At 42.8% G+C, this 21880-nt stretch overlaps 1 protein-coding gene across 1 annotated transcript in view; it reads left to right on the top strand.

Annotated features, from left to right (window-relative positions):
- T265_07313 (hypothetical protein) overlaps positions 1 to 21880 on the top strand; it is a gene marked incomplete at both ends in the record, with an annotated part of 43280 nt that overhangs the window by 10742 nt on the left and 10658 nt on the right. The window contains 6 exons of the mRNA XM_009172800.1: positions 3660 to 3784; positions 8254 to 8486; positions 10854 to 10948; positions 12561 to 12727; positions 13718 to 13813; positions 20088 to 20159. Of these exons, the coding sequence (XP_009171064.1) occupies positions 3660 to 3784; positions 8254 to 8486; positions 10854 to 10948; positions 12561 to 12727; positions 13718 to 13813; positions 20088 to 20159 (788 nt within the window). The remainder of the gene's footprint in view (positions 1 to 3659; positions 3785 to 8253; positions 8487 to 10853; positions 10949 to 12560; positions 12728 to 13717; positions 13814 to 20087; positions 20160 to 21880) is intronic.

The raw sequence follows: 21880 nt of genomic DNA, 5'->3' as shown, positions 1-21880 counted from the left end.
ATTTGAAGCAAATGTAGAAACTTGCCGTCAGTGTGCTTTTCTTTCTGACAGTCCATGACACTTCACCCATTCGGTCACCTTGGAATCCACAGGTTGGACTTTTTTCAGTAGACAAAAGCCTTGGCTTGGAAGTTTGAGCATCCACTGAAGCTTTGGAAGGAGGCCTGTTTCTAGTTCACGCAAAAATGCCTTTGTGTTCCGCGTTAAACTTTTCCAAATGATGCGTCGTGTTTCCAAACAATCGAGTCACTCTTTATCACTCATTCACGGATGAATGTATCTGCAGCTTCTTCACTACGGAGTTTCAAGGTACTACAATGCCGTTGCAGCGTACGCTCTGCGCACGGAATCCAGAACGAAGTGCTGGTGGACAGTGTGAATGCCATGTCCACACCTGAATAAGACCTTTCAAACAATTCACGAAATTAGCGTGTGTGGACATTATACAGCACTCATTTTATATTGACATACACCTTGTGTTTACAAAAAAAACTGAACGGTTATTATTTTTCCGTAAACCCCAAAAATCCGTCAAATCTGTTGAATCGGCATGCGATGATCAATAACCAGTGAACTCTGATTATGGGGAGAAGGATGAACTAAGCGAGCCTGTTTGCTGTACCTGAATCCGAAATATTTCGTTCTGCAGCACCACATATAGCTGTTACGCCTAGCATGACCATTAAATCCCGTTGGACTTCACTCACAGTCCCGCAATTAGACGATTTCTTTGTCCTAGTTTGATGACTTGCAAAAATCAGTTGTCGACTCTTGTGTTCCGGTCGTTAATAGTTTCGTGAGTCGGTTCAATGGTGCATCCACACTGAAGTCGATCGATGACTGCACTCCAATGGGATGACTAAAAGGTTCTGATAACTGGTGGAATCACCAATAACGCTTCAGCTGATATCACACCGGGAGGTAGTGCGAATATCACTTCACAATGTAGTGCATCTGATGCTTCTTCAAAACAGTGACCTTCACCGTGTCGTTTAATTGTTACGAGAATGTTTTACGGCCAATCCAAAAATTTTGGGTGACATGAAGAGTCCCTGAAACCCTGACTGTTTTGTATGCACTAAGCGAAAACGCTTCCACTGTCCAAATATGTGTGAGAATTCTCAGCAGCTGATGTATGGCACAGTCTATCAGATCAATAGACTGAGAACATTACCGAACGAAGTCAAATAAAATGCCATTCTCCTAGTATGTGTTGATTTGAGGTCATTTAGTGATTTGCACTGTAGACAACGTTTGAAAACCCCTTGATATTGTAGTCGTCAACGTATGGATTGGTTTTCAACACTATACTACAGCGAAATCAGATGGATGGACGTTCTAATCGCTATGGTTTGTCACCTTCGTGAACAGAGTTCTAATGGGATTAAGCCGGCAACCCCTCTCGACGAGTGAAAAACGGAGCCTGAGAAAATTCCGAAGTAATCTGAATGATGTTTGCGCTCATTGTAACATGAGTTCCTTAGAATTCTTTGGTTAAGAACGATGCCAGAATGCATATTCCCGGTGTAAAAACTGTATAACAACTAGTGGTGTCGTCTCATGAGGGTAGACAGCACTTGTGTATACGTCACTCTCAAACTACAAAGTCCAACAGTGAAGTTTAATAACATCTGCTCCATCCAGGATTAAAATCCTCACAAACACCTATCACTTTCAATAGCAGGCAACCTGTTCATGGTCACTTTTTTTCAATATTATTCAATAACATTACGTTACACTTCTCCCACGTTTGCATCTTATAACATACCTTACCCCTGTTCTTTACCGTGTTCTATGGTTTTCGCTTCTTATTAAGTTATGTATTTTTATCGAGAAAACTCCTGTACATTGGTTTGTAAAATGGTATTTTGTGAAAAAAGATTATAAGAATAAGTTGCAGAAAGAGGGTTATCTGTAAGTTTAGGTGTGAAATCCAGATGTAGAAGAGTGACGATGAACCCACATTGTGGGTATGTATTTCTCTTAATGACTGCGAAAGTTGGGGTCGGCATTACGGCATGCGTAGAACGGCAAAATCAAAACTGTAGAACAGACGGTAAAATTTACTGGAGTCTCGCCGCAAGTAAGCAATGACGGTCAGGTTTACACATTTCTATTGTTGGTCACTGGGTTATCCGGCCCTAAGTGGGCCTTATAAACAACTATTCTGCCTACAGACAGCTCAGAAGAATCAAGATGTCTGTGTGGTGATCGTTGACTCCAACGTGACTACTCCAATGTACTGCTTCAGTACTAGCACAAATACCACCTGCCAGAATCTTAGTCTTCAGGTTTTTTTAGCGGACCAATCGTAGTGCATCCCAGTGTGAACCACCTATTCTGTATTTCAACCCACATGTTTTGTATTTGCTTCTTTGCTTCTACCTCCCAACGAAAAACGCACACAGGATAGGGACACGCTGAATGTGTATGCGGTTCTAGCATCCCATGAAGAACGGGTGCTCTCAGTCCTTAAACTGATTTTATCGCCTTGTTAGCACTCAGCGCGAGTCAGTCACTTAGTTTCACCTGTGGCAAACAAATTTGACGCTGTATCTGCATACCTTCGACAGTACGCAGGATATCTCGATAATAGCGCAGCGTTTTATGCCAGTCAGTTTTCCTGGACGTACAGTAGTCGTTCAGCTGTAACACCCTTACCGTGTATAACTGTCACGCCACCGGAATGAAGCCCGAGGTCTGAGTTACTGGCTGGTTACCCAATCCTAGACAAGAGCAGTCGAGATGCAGAATTTGGATTCGAACAGCGGACCTTCTGATCAGTAATTTGGTGCATTGACAAATTGAGCTATCTCGACCTCGGCTTGATGTAAAGTGTATGGGTTTGCAACGTCAAACGAACACTCACAAACCTCGTTTCAAACTGGTTAAGCTGTTCCGTTAGCTCTCCGTGAGAGGCATCCGTCTGTGCTTGTAGCAAGCCCTCAAAATTACTGCATGAATCAAGCCTCGAGGTCTTGTCAGGTCTCTGTCCTTAATAAAGTTGTCTAGTCTCGATCATCTACCAGCTTTCTAAGTTCCGACATTTTTTATCGCTCTTGGAGAACGAACCCAGTTTGATTTGTCGGTCTTGTCACATTTGCGCAGAGGGAGAGAGTTGAATTTGTCGCAGTTTCAGGCTTTAATCTTTTTGGTGCATACAATAATTGTGGCACACATACACACAAGTTTGGCTCTAAGAGAGACAACTCCAATTTGAAATTTAGGTTGGGAAAGGTAAGAAGATAGGACCTGTTATTTGAAATGCCAAAGTTATTGTCCGTGTTTATAAGTGTGTCCACGCCGATACGTGTTACAGTTATCCTGTTTGAAGTGGTCAAATAATTACCCCAGGACAAGTTTCTGGTGCAGTCCGTTTAACCTTTGTCCGAAATGCATGCCGCACACCCTGAACGAATTGACTTGTTACTCAAAGTAATAGCTCGTCCTAAGCGGTGCCAACTATCGCTGTTTATTCTATGGTGTATATATCAAAAGTAAGGCCGAACCCTTTTCGAACGATGGATACAAACTGGACAGTTCCACAGAAAATTAGTTTCAGGAAAATTAGTTGTGTTTGTTTGTTTTTAAATAAGTCTGCAACTTAGAAACATGGAAATGAAGAACAACTGCCGAAAATCATTTACTCGAACTTCCAGATTTATCTTCAAATGTGGCAACTCAAAGGGATATCCGATGCATACAAACAGACCTTCGTCGAAAACTCCACTATTCTGACGCCACAGTATGTATACAGCTTGACCGAAGAAGTCCTTGGTGTCTAGTAAGTCACACGATTTTTCCTCTCTGTTGATATTTGAGTTTTCCCTTCGGTATGTGCGGCGCGGCAAATCACATAGGGAAATCTGCTGGCTACAAGTTTATAATCCTGAAATCAGCCATGATTGCTGTGCTATCTCTCACCTAAAAACAGTCGGAGCAACGTATCGTTTTTCTCCGTTGCCACCATTCTTTTGGGAACCAACCGCACAGTAACATCTAGCGAACACTCATAGGTCCCAAGAACTGCCACATTACTCAGGCTGTTTTTACCACCCCCTATTTATCCTCAGGCTATCAAATTGAGTGGGTCAAACAGTGTTGGTGGTACACTGTGTCGTAACTTCGATGGGCGGTGGGGCTAGACGGACCTTGGCAACTCGCCTAATGGCATTTGTTGCATATTAATTGAAGGAACTGGGGCTGAAATATCGGATGAAAAGACGTATATCAACTCGATATCTCTTGAGTCTCCGATAAACATCCCTGTGTGGTAACATTGAACTTCACCTTCCATAAGCATTTCCTATCATTTTTATTTACTTACATGAATCATCAAATCATGATGGCCCGAGTGAGAAGGTCTCACGCACGTAATCTTTTTTCCTTGCAGTATTACCTTTTTGGGATAAATATTGAATTCCAAATCTGCTGATACTTGCATCCGAAATTCGACAAAAATATTTGAATAAGAAATGAATAACAGTCATTTACATATCAATTTGGTTTTGAAGGATGAATCACTTGGAACTCAGCTGAATCTCTGGTTTATGCGATTTCTTAAGCAATTAAAGTTGCTGCAACAGGCCGCCTAGTTTCGGCTAGTACGGTATTCGAGATGTCGCAATACATTTTATAGGCATAATACATTACTCACAAGGTTGCTGAAAACTCTTCGACAGCCCACGACCGGTTTCGCCTTTCTTGGGGCTCATCAGGTAAGCGCAGTCTCCGAGTTTCCGTCAACCTTATGTTCTACTTGAACATGTTTTCCATACTACCGCGGATAATAGAGGAAAGCTGGCCTCGTTTTGAGTGACAGTCATTATGGAAGTAGATGGTGTCAAACTGGTAAAAATAGCTGATAACACACTTCATTCTTCACTTCCCGGTTCGATGACGCATGAGCCTAATCAACAAGTGGTCCATACAAACTATGCGCATGTCATTGACACTACTACACGTATAGCAAGTGTATGAGGTATCCAGTTGTTCACAAACAGAATTTGAGCCACTGTGGAAGAGGCGATCAGGTGCAGAAACATTTTAATCTGCACTACTACTCATAACCTCATTCACAGATACTGGTGTATTTAGTTGATGGTCACCGGATCGGGACGGCAAAACGCACAAAATTTTACTCTGATATATGGTATGATTATGACGTGTGCTTTCGAAACACGGGCAGACGGGAAAAACGGTTGATGTCCGTGGAAAAATTACCATAAGAATGCGTAAGAAGAGTGCTACTCATACGTAGTGGCTTATATGAGCATTTCTGTGGAGAAAAGCCTGTGCCGCACAGTTGGTCATCTCTCTGGTGACGGTTTTTAGAGGTGGGTCTCTCTTTAATCGATGTATAAAACGTTTTGGGCGGTTGCGGACAATTATGAAGGGATTGTGGGATAATTGTGTCGCAGATTGCGAGTTTTTTCTTCCGAAAAGAGCTTGTTTTGTTCCGTAATATTTTTATTCTTACGATGACTACTAGTCGCAAGTGGTATTTTCTGATAGCCACACGTGTCCACATGTTCATTCACTATTTATGTGCGAACGGCTGGGGGCCCTAGATGCATGATACTCTCCACAGAAGAAAACAAGGCGTCCCTTAATGAGGAGTAAATCAACCTGAGAGGGTCAGAGGAAATAATCCGCGTCAAGGTCTGTGAAGTGTCTCTAAGTCCTCGTGAGGTACTTGTAGAACTGTCCATGTAGGCTAAACATCTATTACTGAGAAGTTCAAATGGAAATGAAACGTATTCATACACTTTATCCAGCACGGCTACCACGAATGATTGCTCTTTTCATACCCCTTCAGTGCATTGATAACATGCTTGATCATTTTGTTTGTACACTTGTCAATGACCGTAATAATAATTAGTTATTTGTCGCTTCTGTTAACACTGTAAACATTCCGATTATGTTTGGAGAATAGTAACCCTGTGGTCGTATACAACAGCACCATTTCCCATAACAGACATGCTCTATCCGGCTACTCTGATCCGTACTTTTTGACCCTCAAAGTGTAATCTAATGGTATTCAGAAAGAAAAAACATCAACTGGGATTAAATCTCCCATGAAAATCAAGTTGGTATGAAAAGTAGTGTATGCGTTGAATTTTGCAAGGCCGTTGTTTTAGGAAAACTCGGTAGGAAATGAAACGGGTGTTTAGATGAGAACATGAGCTAATTGAGAGCTGTGACATCCGTTACCGATTTTTTTCACCTGCAATCATGCACTATATATATATATATATATATATATATATATAATCTACTGTTCTTATATGTGGCTTCTTGGGGCAGGTTGTACAGGAGGAGGATGGAATTTCATCTGTTCTCAAGTACTTCCAGACAATGCCCGTAATATCGTAAGCCACATAGATACTGAGGGACTTAGATGACTTGAAAGTGATGTGGATGACACCGATACCGGAGACAGGATTCACTAAGTTGCGACCCAAAGGCTGCAGTTCTGTTCTATTGAAAATATTCGAAAAAGCATTGCTAGAAGGAATTCAGATCAGTTCGGTACTTATCGTCCTGTTGCAGATCTGATCCGCCAACCTGTTTTTTAATCTACCGAAGCCCTATAGCATTCTAAATTATAGAAACACTTTTGGTGGCGTTGACTAAGCTAATTGCCGTAGCTGCTTGCAGACTGAGCTGAACAGCATCACACGCAAGTTGGTCCAAAATTATCTCACGTACCGGACATCATTGGACTAAAATCCACAAGGTTCTTCGCTGCCTCCGGTGTGTTCATAGGGTTCATATAGTCTCACCCTCTCTCCCTTTTCGTCAGCTTTATTTATACCTCTGCTTTTCCATCCAATTGAGTATGGTCGAGTGGCTTCAAGAGCGTTTAAGTCTTCACACTGAGATCACTATCCGTTCCACAAAACCTTACTGTGAAGTCTATAGCTCCATGTATCTCCCAAAATGGGTGTAATATATGCATACTATATGCTCAGGGCTCTTTTGTAAGCACTACTGTCTTGTTGCAAAGCCCCTGTTTTGAGATGTAATAGACTTCTGCTGCCTTTACGGTTGATTTGCTGAATAGCAAGCAGAGTGGAACCTGCTATAACCCCTCCCTCAGAGCCCTTCCAGATGCCACTGCCGTTTGTTTGAAGCCGTTTTGAGTTGAACAGCACGGTTGATAGTCGTTTGACCGCACCAGAAACTTCCCGCAGTTGCTTTTCACCTGATATCTACTTGATATCCCGTCCGTCTATGATTTACCGATCCCACAGTCAAGGTTTAGTTATTTTTTCACCCCATCATGCTACCTAATTTTCTATTTTGTCCTTAGGTTTAAGATAGAATCCGACGTCATTGTAAACGTGTGTGCTGGAAATTCATCCCCATTTTGACTCGGCGCGACGTGCGACGATGAAGCACTTATTGGTGATGCAAATAAATATAACAGATTTATTCTTTTGCGAACATGGTAAATTCCTTCACATGAAGCCCATCCTTAGGAGATTAAGTAAACTCCAAAGAGCACATCATTGGGTCCATCCTTCTTGAGTCTCATTAAGTCAACCTAGCCTGTGAATCTTCATCACTATTATAGGTATTGGAACACTAAACTGAACGGATTCGGAGAGAAACACTTAGACACTAACTGATTTGGTATCAGTGGGAGACTTAAACGATATTTAGAGTAATTTCACCCGGACTTATCGGCAGCGAAATAACACCCTTTGGATAACAAAATATGCCACATCGGAAGTATAGTATAAATTCATGAAAATTCACTCACTCGCTATAAAATAAAAAGGCTATTTGATTAGGGAGAATAACATTAGCAGTTGATGCTTAGATCTCAGGAAGTGCAACTGCACACGTCTTCTCGGTCTTAAGGGTTGTGCCATTCGAACTCAGGCTTGTCAGACGTGAAGACAAAACACCTAAGAGCTTTCGTATTTTTATCAGCGCAATAAGATATTAGCAAGATAAGACCGGTAGTCAATGGTACTCACATCTATCTTTTTTGAGTCCAAGTCTCTTTTGACTTTGAAATTTAGCCCTTGGATTTGGCTCAGACCTACAGCTGCAATTAACAAAAGCCACAGCACGTTACCAGCCGGCCAAATCAAGGACTGTTGTATGAATGGCTGGTAGATGGGTAGCATTAAAGGTCTCTTTTGAACTACTCTGGGCTCTAAACATCCCTATATTTGCTGTCCGTATGTTTTTCTGGTTTCATTTTCCCCCGCTTCCATTTTCGACTAATCTTATTCACAGTCTGCTTCAGCTGTCTGGAGATCTACCCGAGATTCTGCAGGCGTTGTCTCTGAACACTTTAGTAAATGGCGTGAACAGATTCGGTGTTCGTTGGGTCTCTTCGCCCACTTGTTCTGCTTTGATAAAATTGACCCATGACAACGTGTATCTCTCGCACGTAACTTGGGCTCCCTACACAACAATGCTCCGTGTTTTGAAACACTACAACTTCCCCTGGAATATGCGCGGACAAGGTAAGCTAACGATGTGCAACTGAGGCATCTGGAGTTTTTCTGCATGCTTAAAAGCAGTTCACTTATACTGTCAATCAGCTCGACCCATCTGAATTTGAACTGGTGTATTCAAAGTACCATAATTTGACTGCCGTTTCGATCGCAGGTTTTCCGAGCCACATAGCTACTTTGACAGACATTTGACCTGAAAATTTACTTTACGCAGTAAACATTGAAGGATTGAAAGTAGCAAGAAATCAGTATGAAGTAGTTGCCACACAATTAGCACCTAAAAGCTTTTTGATTTCGGCTGCTTCAGGAGACTTGAGGTTTTATGGGAGAGGTTGTTTTTGCCGATGTGTTGCCTCTGCTCAAGACAACTTCCCTATAAGTAGCACTCTCCCTACTATGGGTGCCATTAACACCTACGTTCGAATACTTGTCTAATTTTAATTTATTTTTAGAGAACATCACCTAAGTTGAAACACAAACTTCTGCACACGTCGACTGATTCACACCACTTCTAAGGTTGAAGTAACTCTAGACTAAAATGTGAATAAGAGTTACCGGTCTCACATTCACTGCTCGGTTTGACTGTTGTTGTCAGGTATCCCGTCTTATAAATCCCTTTAATTCTCCCAAGTTCATGAGATATATACATGTGACTAATAATAATAATAAATAATAATTATATTGGATAAGAACATCCATTTTAAGTTTCGTTTTTACAATCGTGGGCTAACATTCCAAAGTGGGGGTGCAGTGTCCATGTATGGAGGGTGGGCGGGTGTAGAACTGCAGCCTACTACATCAATATTTCTTGCTCCCTTAACCTCCTCAAAATGTAATTTCGGGCCATTTCTTTCTTGACGTTGTCCGTTATTATTACTGGTATTCTAATAACCCAGAATATACCTACCTCCCTATGGCTACGGGACTTTCGAAATACTTTAGGAGCACTGATGCTCAAAGCGCTAATGCCACCTGAGTTGCCTGTTCAGATGGCCGAGCCACTACCGTTGGTGGCAGTGGACCGCTTCCGAAATCGATGCTCTTCAAGCAAAAGCGAATACTCGTGTTCCTGTTATTAATTTGCCGATCAATCCGATACCAGCAACTTTTATTGAAATTGATGGCGAAAGTCTTGAAGACACCGGAGACCGTCTACCCGCAGAGGTGGCCTCTCAGTTACACATGCATACATAACCGGTTAGACCGAGTGCTACGTTTTATTGACACCGCAAATGGCTCAGAAGAACAAAAATGACTCTGGTTTCCGAGATTCGTGTACTGGGGCATTTCCGTCAGAGCCATTAAAACTACCAAAGTGTGTAAAATCACGTACGATAATTCTCCTTGAATTGCGAAGAGTGTGCTCAAGGGCTACGCGTTCTAAATCATGACTTTGTACTTTGTAACCCAATGTCTTCCCACGCACACGGCATGGCACTGCTGTGATGTGAACCAAATCTAACCCTTGAACTTTCATGTCAACTAACGTTTATGAAAAATACATGGAGTTTAGGCCCATCCACAGGAATTTCACTCTTCCCGTAAGAGTTTTTTTCTATATCTCGTGAAGAATCTCGTGGTAGGAAATTTGTCTCCTCTTTTTGTGTAAATCAAGCCTCTCTTGGTACTTTTGATTTCTATCCTCCTGCTGATAAGATTAGTGATAAAACACACCGGCAATCCGTCTATTGATTGTTCGGTTGCGTTAAATAGCTGTTACTTAGGGATTATTGTTGGGTTTTCAGGGACAGGAATTAATGGGGTTTTGCGGCCCTTCCTGGGGCGTGAATTAGCTTGCGTGGATTACTGTGTTTGCTTCACGGAGGCCCTTACCAAAACACTATTCTACCTGCTTTACTGGAATGTATTCATCATCTGCCTTTCAAGTTTGCCTGATCTATATCCAGTCGTCTGAAGAATCTTTGTCTGAATGCAATTATTAGCATGAGTGTGGTTTCCACTTCTTTCCTCACTGGCCAAAGACATGGTTTATCCGATGATGGAATGTTTACTCCGCTTTCATTGTTTCCCGTCAAAAGGGATCAGTTTATTCATTGACTCACTTTGTGTAGTGTTTTCAGTTTAAGAGAGCAACCGGTTTTTTTTCGTGCGTACGCGTACAAATCTCTTAAAGTCCCGCAAATATGCCCCAAGTGAAGTACGAGTCTGCCTTGGATCAAGTGCCATTTGAAAAAAGTTACACCACCATTTCGTATTGGGTCCGTGCAATGACATTCTTCAACAACGTGCTTTCGACCGAACTCATCGGACAGTTTTCCAAGTATCTCATCCTGCGTTTTTCGTTTAGGATTAAGGTGTGATTTTCCGGGACAAGTCAAACCAACATATAATATTTCTCCTTCTTTTAAATTCCAGATACACAACAAGTTCCTGGCTACGCAATCACATTCTCCTCTTATCCAAGTGCGATATCTTCGATTGACGACTTTTACGTCATTAGCTCAAGGCTGGTGAGTTCTCCAGGTTCATTGTTTTTTTTTCGGATCTAGAGTTGAGGTAAAGATCAGTCCTTGGAAGCGAGGTAATGGTTTACAGGAGAGGCCTCCAGCGCTCGCACTTTTTCGCCCATTCCGCGTTGTTCTACCCACCTTACTCGTGAACGGTTGTCAGTGCGCCCAAGTGGGGGTAAACACTCCATGAGGCCATCATTTCTCAGTTGCTTCAGTAGACAGTAGATAACAGAGATTCCATCCTGTGTTAGGAAATCCAAAAAGCACTGCGCAGTTGTTTCATCTTTATTGGGAATCATTAATATTATGCATCTCACGAAACTCCAAGAAGTCCCGAACGTGCCACATCCAGGCTGGTAGTTTGAACATGTAGCCGTTCGTCGACGAGCGGCCTCGAGCCGTTTTACAGCATAGATAGGCATCATTTACAGGGCGAACTTTCCATTACAATCATCACATTACCAACAACGCACCATCTGTTATTGCATGAAGATGTTCCAAGCTTGACTGACGCTGGGTTGTGTAGCCGACAAGCGTCAAACGTTGTGCCAGACAGACTGAGTGACCACACAGCAGATGGTTGCTTGAAACAGTGAAATAATGCACTTACGCTCCTACCTTAAAGCATTCTCTTCGTTTTTATCTGAATTTTTGGTACCTAGTGCCATCAACGTTTTTAACTTTAACTTACGTTCTCAAAAGACAAGCCTCTCGTAGGTTATTTTGATTTCATCGGAATCCGTTGATCAGTCGACTAGTAATAACAATGAAGTCTTGAAATTGAGTACAGTGACTGGCTAGTGGAACTGGTAGTCGGCTATACGGAACCCTTTTGTTTTGACATGCAGGTCAGATTGTTCCGAAATGTTGTAAACTGGTTTGTTTGCACTGTTCCTTTGTTTCGTCGCAATATGTCCTGACAATCTTTGGACCGTTTGCTCGGTAGTATCCTTGCTGGTTTCTGCCATTCAGACCCAAAGCCTGTGTCAATAGTCCAGTCCTACCCAGTCTAATGTTTTATAGTATGTTGAGTTTAGTTCAATCCAGGTAACCTCTTGGCACAATATACCGTGGCTTTTTAAGTCCAGGCTAGTGTGTTCGACGCAACCTGTGAACTGTTCCGATGGCCCTAGCTAAACAGGTTGGCGTGTGGGCCAACGATGTGGCAGCAGCAATGGGTTGCGCATATGTCACCCCAACGAAGCACTCATAATTCCTGCTCTGATCGAACAAGGTTGCTGAGGCGGGGATCGGCACTTTCTCGATGACAAAATGGACGATAGGCTTTTAACTCATTGTACACCCGAAAACAACACTGGGCTTAGTACGTAGAATTTGTCATGATCGTTATAATCGATTGATCTTTGCAATCACGAGTAGTGCCACAACGCAAGAAAAAATTTGAATCGGGTTGTGGGATTAAATTTGGTCTTGACAACGTTTATGTGTCTGACAATAGTTCACCAGCATCCCCTCCCTGGTATGTCATTCCCCATTAGTGAGTTTTGCAGGCTTCTGCTTGTATTCATCTTCTCATTTTGTTGTGTCCTTACGAGCGCAATCGTGGTAAGCAGGCCCTGATTTAATGTCACACATCTCTACGTGTTCAAAGGTCACTATAGAGACGACTATTGGGAACAGCAACGACAAGCTCTGGGCCATCGTGCGTGAAGGCGCTGGTAGTTCCGTGCTTGAACCGTTTCGTGTGATGGCTGCAAACAGGCTGGCAGATAACGGCCCCGAATGGGTTTCCTACTTCCGTCAGAGAAACAGTGGGACGTAAGTGACTTATAGCGTGTTGATTTGCACCCTATAGCATGACAGTTAAAGTGACCCGTTGAGGAAATGTGGAATGGTGTGATTCATAGTCGTTCTGATTTTCCCTTGCGACTTCGAATGGAATACTACACTTGCTTCACTTAGCTTTACTGCGAATATCTTAAACGAGCAAGTGAACCGGCTTCATGAATTTTACGGACGGCAGCTGCTGGTACTCGGTGGTGAAATCTGCACAGGTCGCATCTTGTCTTGTCTTCAGCGGTAGGCACTGTAGACAGAATGGGGACTATATATTTTTATGTAAGTCCCGTGGCTGCAACGTCAAACTTAGGTCGAGCGTTTTCCTCGGGATTTAATCGTCTTACTTACAGAGGATATATCCGAAACCATGTCGAGTGAGCCTGGTGAATTCGTGTGGCCAGCTGTGAAACAGCTTTGTCAACCTGCCTCACTGAGAGCTTTATCGGTCCTTGATGTTCAGAATAATCAGCCGCTAATCTCCAAAAACTTTTGGATTCAGCATCATGGTGGTTAGGAATGTGTTTAAATCAAAGGTAAGGACGAGTGCCGGCCTGATGGACCCTGATTTTTGTTTTCATACTCATATTTTACCGATCAGTAATGTGAAGTGGGTACTTTAGTGCGTAAAGGTCAGTTGATTGTTATCCATTCAGAACCTGTTTCAGAGTTTGGCATGGTGAAATGTAAGAGAGTGTAAGAAATGTAGGAAAATTCATAACACAGGTTCCCGTTCCTGGAATGATTACCTGAACCCACCGAATCATGGTCCCGTCTGAAAGTTGATCCCCTTCCAGAGTTTCACGATGTTTTAGGGGAGTAGCTCGACAGACTAGAATGTGTGCTACTTCTACTTGCAATTCACAGTATGATATTTGTACCCGATTATACAGCGACGAAATTTTTCGCTCAGTGGGGTGGTTTTTGGACCGCTGTATTTGCTCGTGTTCATGCCTTTTACTTTCATTTTAGATACAATAATCAGTGGATGGTATTCGATGCCAAACTCTACCATCCGGGGGACAAAACACTTAATAAAGGGCTACTCACAGTTGCAGAGCAACTACCGTGAGTTTTTTCATGCATATCCAATCCATAGTTCATTTTATTGACATAACCTTCTGCTGGATGCCACCTTCGACGCGGAAACCTGGAAACGCATTGATTTTACTTTAAAATCGGACTTGGTGATCAAATGGTCCAGAAAAAAAGTATTTGGAAACACCCATTTACGTCAGTTTGTCAGCTTTCAAACTGTAAGGCTTTTCTGATCGGGGCCCAGTTACTTAGATTGAAAAGTACTCTTCACCAAACGAATAATCGTGTCTCTGAACCATAGCACATCTGAGCACACGATTATCTACCACAGCTCATTCCATCGTCCAGGGACCAAATTTGACTCTAAAATAAACTTCTCAACGTTGTCCGTTAAGTGAAATGTGAGTTAGTGAAATGTGTTCCATCCTTTTGGAACCATTCTGGGGTGCATTTGTGGTTTCATTTATTACAAAGTATTACTCGCTGGTATTAAATAGGTATTAGCAAAAATACATGCAGACCGTTCACAAATGGTACCAACATAAAATGGATTGAACGTTCATGCGAAGGTTGAGCTATTGCTTCGCTATCTACCGTACCTTGCTTCAACACTGACGTTGTTTTCTAATCACACCAAACAGGGTATACTTGTTAACTATGGCCTGCGGTGTGCACCAAAACAGGTCCGGTTTAGTTCTCAGCACAGCCCATATTTCTGTTCACTTTCTCGGCGTATCGTTTTTTCCATGGGGCTGTAAGAGGTTGGACCAACACAAAGAGGCGCAAACTGTGGCCGTCCAGCACTATGGAGTATGAGAGCCTCTTATTGTTCACCACTCCGGCGAATCGATTGTTGTCCTAGTGGGAGGCTGTGTGAAAATCACTGCGACATCCTGGTAAAACTTTCCTTCATATGACACCATTTATAGGGTCAATGGAAGCTCTGAACAGTCTGCCACCAACTCGCACCTCTTGGGGCTCCTCAGATAGGTGAAGCTGTCTTATCACAACTGATGATAAATCCGCTTAGGTCCGGTGGGATGGCCTAGGACTTTCAGAGTGGATTGTATGAACCCCACCGGCTAAAGTCCAGACCTAATATAAATAAAAAATATTCGTGAATCATGCTGCTCAACAAAGCAAATTGTGTTTAATTACCTGAATAGTCAGTGCTGACTCGTACTCGCTAATCTACCGCTAATTTTAACCACTTTCATACCCACATCTGAAAGCCTTTGATGCTAGTGTTAGTGGTCGTGGATCCTCATCCCTTCTAAACCATTTTCAGGCGTTCCATCACTTAGTTTAAAATCTTATTTCTCGCTTCATTCATCTTCTGGCATCCAAACTATCCAGACAGCCGTCTGGGTTAGAATCAAGTGAATGATATACACAGCTGGAAAACCAGCCACTACTTCACTTAAGATAAGTAAAAATGCTGTATGTGACATATTCGAAGGCGTTGTCTATTTGAAACACCGAGGGAGCTGGGGTAGTTCCAGTATTGATTTGATTGGCTTAATGTGCTCAGTTTTGTGCGTTTCCTTCCCTAGATCCCACAGGTCTCCTTTCGTGGTAACTCGCTCATTGGACTCTGAGTAACCATCGCTCTGAAGTTCATTGTGATATTTTTAAGTATACAGAATTTTTGAGTTCTCCTTACATCAATAAGTAGTCATGCCAGGCTTCTATTTTACCTTTGTAATACTGACTGTTACCTCAGACCGACTGGTATTTTGATGGATTATACATTTCAGATAGGTGTAAATAAGGTACTGTCAAAGTTGTCCATACTCGTTACTTCTGTTCAGTTGCTTTATAACTAAGCATATTGTCGAATCACACTCTTTTTACTTGGAAAGGTTGCCACTCAAAACAGGGGACAGCTCTCTTTGAGGCTTTTATCCCCCTAAGCTTCGGCATTCGTGGTAACTTGGAGAGGTGAGATTGTTCATAATTTCCTTTGTCAAGAGGAACGATTGCGCGTCAGTTGACTTAGTCGAGTTGCGGATATTTCCAAAAACTCTGGAGGCTAGCTTGTAAGCTAGCTCCATGATAACTTTTAGGTTTGTTCGCGTTCACGAAAGTCGAGGTGGCACAAACGACAAAATAGGTCTTTCTTATCAGTTCAACTAATGGCGGATGTAGTGCTCTGGTTCAACTGAAGATTGACCATTAAAAAAATAAGCCCCTATCTGACTGGTTACGCAACAAAACCGGTCTGAGATAGAGTGGATCAGCTCGAAGTGTGATAAAAGTTTAACCAACGGTCCGTCCTCATGATTTATTGTCAAAGTACCACATCGGACGAACGCGTTCGCACATTCAACCTCGTGAGTTGGGACTAGGTGAATCCAAGTCTCAGAAACGCAGCAATCTTTTGGTTCTGCGGACCTGTACTCTTTGTCGCTTGTCTGCTCAGTGCACTCTCCCTCATGTTAGGGAAATTTAACAGAACGCCCGCGACGAACCGCAAAATATCCTTAAATGCGAGGTCGCTCATTTGTGGATTTGGCTCGTTCACAACAATGCTCAAAACACAGGGTGATTTCGCTATCGCGCTTATCTCGTGGGTACTTGGTCTTATGGCGTGTTGGTTCGGTGCACTCGCCATGTGCTAACCGCAGATGGGACAATGCAATCTGACGGTACGATGTTGGATTTTGACTTCTCATTCTTTTGGGGACGATGACAGTATGGTGAAGTCAACTTGTTGACAGGCCTTTCTTCCAACTCCTGAATAAACTTTCAAAACCCGAGATGACAGAGTTATCTCTCACTACTGGACATATAAGAAAAATCCAGTTCCTAGCAAATGAAGGTCTTTTAATCTACTTGCGTATGTTTTACACAACGCCGTTGGGAGATAGTGTGTCAGTTTAGCTGTACATAGTCTTTTCGACATCCGAGTGATTTATGTTCCCAGACGAACTGCTATCGTAACCACAACTTCGGTCAATTCTTTGGCTTATTTTATTCTAAAACTGGATGAGATGCACTCCTCACACATCGTTGTCTATGTTGTTCACGATCTTCCGCGCATTGTGTTTAACTGTAGCCCCCGATTTTGTACTATCGAATTCCTCAAGTGTTATGGAATCGGAGATATTGATTTGGAACATACTAGCAGGATCACCTGCCAAGAAGAGTCTGTCCTGCCTCCTGGCACCAATGGCCAGTATCTTGATACACGGCAGTAGTAGCTGAATGCATTTATTGAACTAACGTTGGCTCCATGGTATTCGGATATACATGTGACTTTGTAGATAGTAAATAATGTAGCAAACATAAACATTTCAATAGAACCGAAGTCTAGACATTGCCTCCATTACAGATAGGATGAGCATGAATGTGGATCTATTTAATAGGGAGCTTTAGCTGATTGTAACTTTTTGTAATGAATCGCTCTGGACACATAGAATTAGCCGTTTCACCCGATTTGTTCCTCAGCTGTGGAGTCATTTTTGGGTTTGTGCATCGCACCCTCCTTCGAAACGAATCTTATCTATGAGCCAATTATAGACTTAACAGTGAGTGAGACTCCAGTCAGTCTTGTCTCCGGTTTCCACGACATTGCACCTTTACGAGGTCTCATATCGACCCCGATTGTACACTTGTGGGATTCAACCTTAAATTTGGGTTCTTAAACAAGTGAGCTGCTTCTACTTGTGGAGTGTTCTGGTAGGAGATTATTTGTAACTTTATCTAGTTCATCAAAAGTGATCGGGTGTGGTAACTAGATCATGTGTTTGAATAGTCTCGCAAACTCTTCTGTGAGGTGAGGAAAAGCAAACAGCTTTCCATAGCGGATGCTGTTTTTGCAATTCCTGAGGACCCCTTTAACATAATGAATAATAGTATCCGCGATAGGTGCTTCCGGGATCCGCTCGCTGTTAAAAATCGTCCAAAAGACAAATGATGTGAACTATGCCGTAGTTGTTGCGGTAGGAATCACCTCCAACCAATTGGAATGAGAGCCAGCAACAACAAGTGCATAGAATTGGCCTATGATGGAGCCGCAGAAATCTGCAAGCATTCCTCCTAGGATCAGTTTACAACCTCAAAGTCTACTTAGTACATCCTCGGATTTTTCAGTTGTCCAGTTCCATGGAACACCCATCGGTTGACTGCTAATCGATAGTCTGTGCAAATCCGCGGCATCCTGCGGAGTAAAGGTAGTATTGGCCAGCTTGACGATTTCCGCGCAATTAATCTTCCTTCGCTACCCAACTTGTCAACTTATCGACCGAAACTTAACCCTTTCGCGTAATCCGCAGAGCAACGTTTTAGGAAAACAGGGATCCCAGTAACCTGTATAGGGTAGGTGGGATGGACACGTGACCAGTTGGAGGAAAGCAAGAAGAAGTGCGTCCTCTATTTGTCTGTCGCTTTGTAATCAGGATAGAACTCTCATACTACAAAGTTCGGTTCTGATGAGTCACGGAACGAAATTTCGCACTGTCTAGGTTTTGGCAAGAAATGTCCAGCAATTCCAATAATGGTAATGTCTGAATGATCTGGTCTGGTGTCAGGCTAGATGTAACTTGCGATTCACGACTGATGACTGAGTATAGACTACAGCAATCAGGAATGGACTTCACTGAGTGCCATTGTTACATCCCGATACATATTGTTTGGACTGTTGGCGGCTTTTAATAAGTGGTACTTGTCACAGAATCACTCCGTCTCTGAATTTCTCCCAACTGCTGGTGCAAAGCATCCGTGCAATAGAAGCCTAAAGTAAGCCACACCGCATTTATGTGTCTTTTGTTTTGGCTTTTGTGGCTCGCAGATTCTCGAAAGCCACTGAACTGTCGTGAGTGTGAGCCACTACAGGGGAAGCACCCCACAATGTCTTGCCTCTAATTCCCAACTTTCACACTACCCTGAGTAATTGGTTTTCCGTACTTAAGTGTGTCATAAAATAAGTCTGCTTAGTTAACGACAGTGAAAAAGTAGCATCATGAGAGCATTTGCACAACAGTTTTGTAGGTTGGAAGGTATCACTCACAGTTTACCGTGTAGCTGTGGTAAGTTTATCGCAACAAATTTGATCCCCAACTAATCTCCAGAAGTACACTTCCTCGCTCGCATTTGAAACACAAGAAGAAAATCCTGCATATTGTGAAGAAGGTTGTGAAATTCCGATCCTTAACGCCGCTGCAAAATTCACCAGTTAGGCGCACGGTAATTTGTATCTCCAGTTTTGGGAATTCGACGTCAACTGGAGCATCAGCGAAGGATGCGTATTATAGCAGTCTAGGGGAACAAACCTTAACGTCCTGTCCGTACTATATAATCATATCATTCACTGTACCTTAAAATCTCAATGCAATTCACAATATCGCATACTGACGGGTTTGTATCCACTCGATCCGTTATTGAGTTGTGCACTAAAATGAGGTTCAGTGTACTGCGATCCCATTGGAAGGAATTCAAAACTCAGCACTAAAGTACATCGACTGCACACGGCAATATTTGCAAAAACATTTGACCTTGTAAACCGTATATACAAATGATAAACATAGACCGTACATTACAGGACTTCGACGAAACGGACTTAAACACTCAGTGGATTTGACACTTTAAGGTTGATTGCGCACTTATTCTGAACACAGCTACAGGAATATCTTTGTTTATCCAGCCAGGCGAAACAACCGAATCATATGGACTGTGTTGCTATGGTGATAGCTTTCAGGTCACGTGGCTTTCAGCACCGAACCTTGATGACTGTTTTCAGCTTGTTTACATTTTGAAACGGATTACCGAACTGTGATTTGGACCATCGAGGTTTTAGTGGTTTCATAGCTGCTTAAGTGCAGTCATCACTATCCACGTTTAGCCGAACCGAATCGAACGAGTGTAAATAGAACCATGTCCTCTGACGTCCCTGTGGTCTGGCTTGATAGATTTTCAGATTTCAACACCTAACCTTTTGATGAAAACACTTGCCTGAGTCATGATTTCCTTTCCTCTAATCTCATAGAAGATTTTCAAAAATAAAACGGCTAATTAAGTAACTGTCAGCCTGGAGGATGGCCTTTACTATGAGAACAACTCATGGACTACCATTTATGTTTTGGATACATATTTAGTTGTAACACAACTACCCTATTTACAAACCTACACAACATCCTGTGGAACCCAAGTTGATATCTGAGTATCTGTTATTCCAAGTATGTGCTTACCAGCGAACACATTTAATCGCAGCACAATGCAAAAAACGAAGCGTTCCTTTCGAACGTAATTTCTTGTTCGATCATCTCTGTCACTGACAGCCTTCTTTATCCTTGTTTAATTTCAGCGGTATTGTGAAATCTGAGGATGTCACCCACGTCCTGGAGCACCAAACCTACTGGCCCAGCTACAACTTAGCGTACGTTTGCTTTCTTTATTGCAACCCGTAAATGAGGGATTCAGCCGAACGACTAGAATATGTAAATGAGGGTATGTCGTCAACCCAGATTCCCTTTGTACGGATCTGTTTTTTAGGGGGTTAAGGCGCGTGTTTTAGAACAGAACCCCAATTCAGGCAGTCATGTGTTTCATGTCACTTTTCTAGTTACATTGAGACAGGTACACAGTTTGACCCATTTGTTTCTCTCACTGTTCCTCAGGACACAAAATCTGCTCACACCTTTAGTCGAAGTAGTGCACGAAGTTCTTTCATCATTGGAATCAGCTACACGCCATTTGGTATTTGACTGTCTTACTAAGGTCCTCATCATCACCATCATCATCGATATCATGACACCAGGAGGCCAATCAAACTACGCGAAGATCGCTTTTAGAATTACCAGATACTGTTTAGATGCTATATAATCACGGGCAGAAGAGGAGAAATTCACCCACTCAACCCTGCACTGACGATGTCACTTGGATTGGTGATGAAACGTTTGCAATCCAACTGCCAAGCTCGGCGAACAGACCAACAGCCAATGACACCAGTGTTTAACACACCGCCTTACAACCGTGATTTAATTGAAGGCCCTATTTTGAAGAAAATAATAAAGGTGGACGGGGAAGGGACTAGCCTACAAGAATCATTCTTAGGTGCCCACACCAAGAGACACTCATTCACGCAATCTGAATAAAAACTGACAACAAGAACGCCACTGACTTCTTTTGGCAGTCTTATCTTGCAGTGTCGCCGACCCGGGGCAGTGGGGATCACGCGGTACCTATCCTGAAAGGCGAGCACCACCGTCACTACCTTAACGTTTCGCAATTTCCATCATACCCCTCTACCAGGTCAAGTGTTGGCTGCCTCCCTGCTTCCGCCACTCTGAGTTGGTATGTTAAATGGCACCCTCTTCGGCAAACGATGGTTAGGCATACGCAGTGCATGACCTAACCAACGCAACGTTTGGTACTGGACACATTCTTCAATGGAAGCAACCGTCGCACCACCCAAGACTCGCACTCTAAGTGCCTCATTACGGATTCGATGACACAAACCCACAGGAGCTATGGTCCTGAGGCAACGATTGTTGAACACCTGAAGATGTCTCAGTTCCGCAGCTTGAACAGACCAAGTCTCACAGCCACATAGCAAAGCAGCCAGCACTGTAACCCGATACACACGTCCCTTGAGATTGATGGATTAACCACTTTGACGCCATAGGTGTCTCAAATTAACAGCAGCGACCCGGGCCTTGCAGATTCTTGCATTGACTTCATCTTTCACATTACAATCAGAATTAATACAAATTCCAAGGTACGTAAAACGTTCCACAATTTCCAGTACCTCTCCCTGGATTATAAGTGGCGTGTTCAGTGACTGCACATCCACGAGCATGACCTTACACTTTGTAGGTGCAAAGTGCATATCAAAGGACGGAATGACTTTGGTCAGTTTATCAAGAAACACCTGCGCTTTTTCCTCCCCTTCGAAGACGAGAACGATGTTGTCTGCGCACTCCAGATCGACAAGGTTTTCTTCAGAGCCTATTTGAACACCAGAGTTTTGAAGACCTTGCAGCGTTCGTGTCATGATTTCATCAATCACGAAGTTAAATGGTAATGAAGAGAGTGGCATCCCTGACGAACACCGCTTTGTGTACGGAAGCTTCTGGAAGTCCGGAAGTCCGAGACTAC

The sequence above is a fragment of the Opisthorchis viverrini genome (genome assembly GCF_000715545.1).
Source record: "Opisthorchis viverrini unplaced genomic scaffold opera_v5_165, whole genome shotgun sequence".
NCBI lineage: Eukaryota > Metazoa > Platyhelminthes > Trematoda > Opisthorchiida > Opisthorchiidae > Opisthorchis > Opisthorchis viverrini.
The sequence above is the reverse complement of the archived record's forward strand: the minus strand, read 5'-3'. Positions and strand labels throughout refer to the sequence as shown.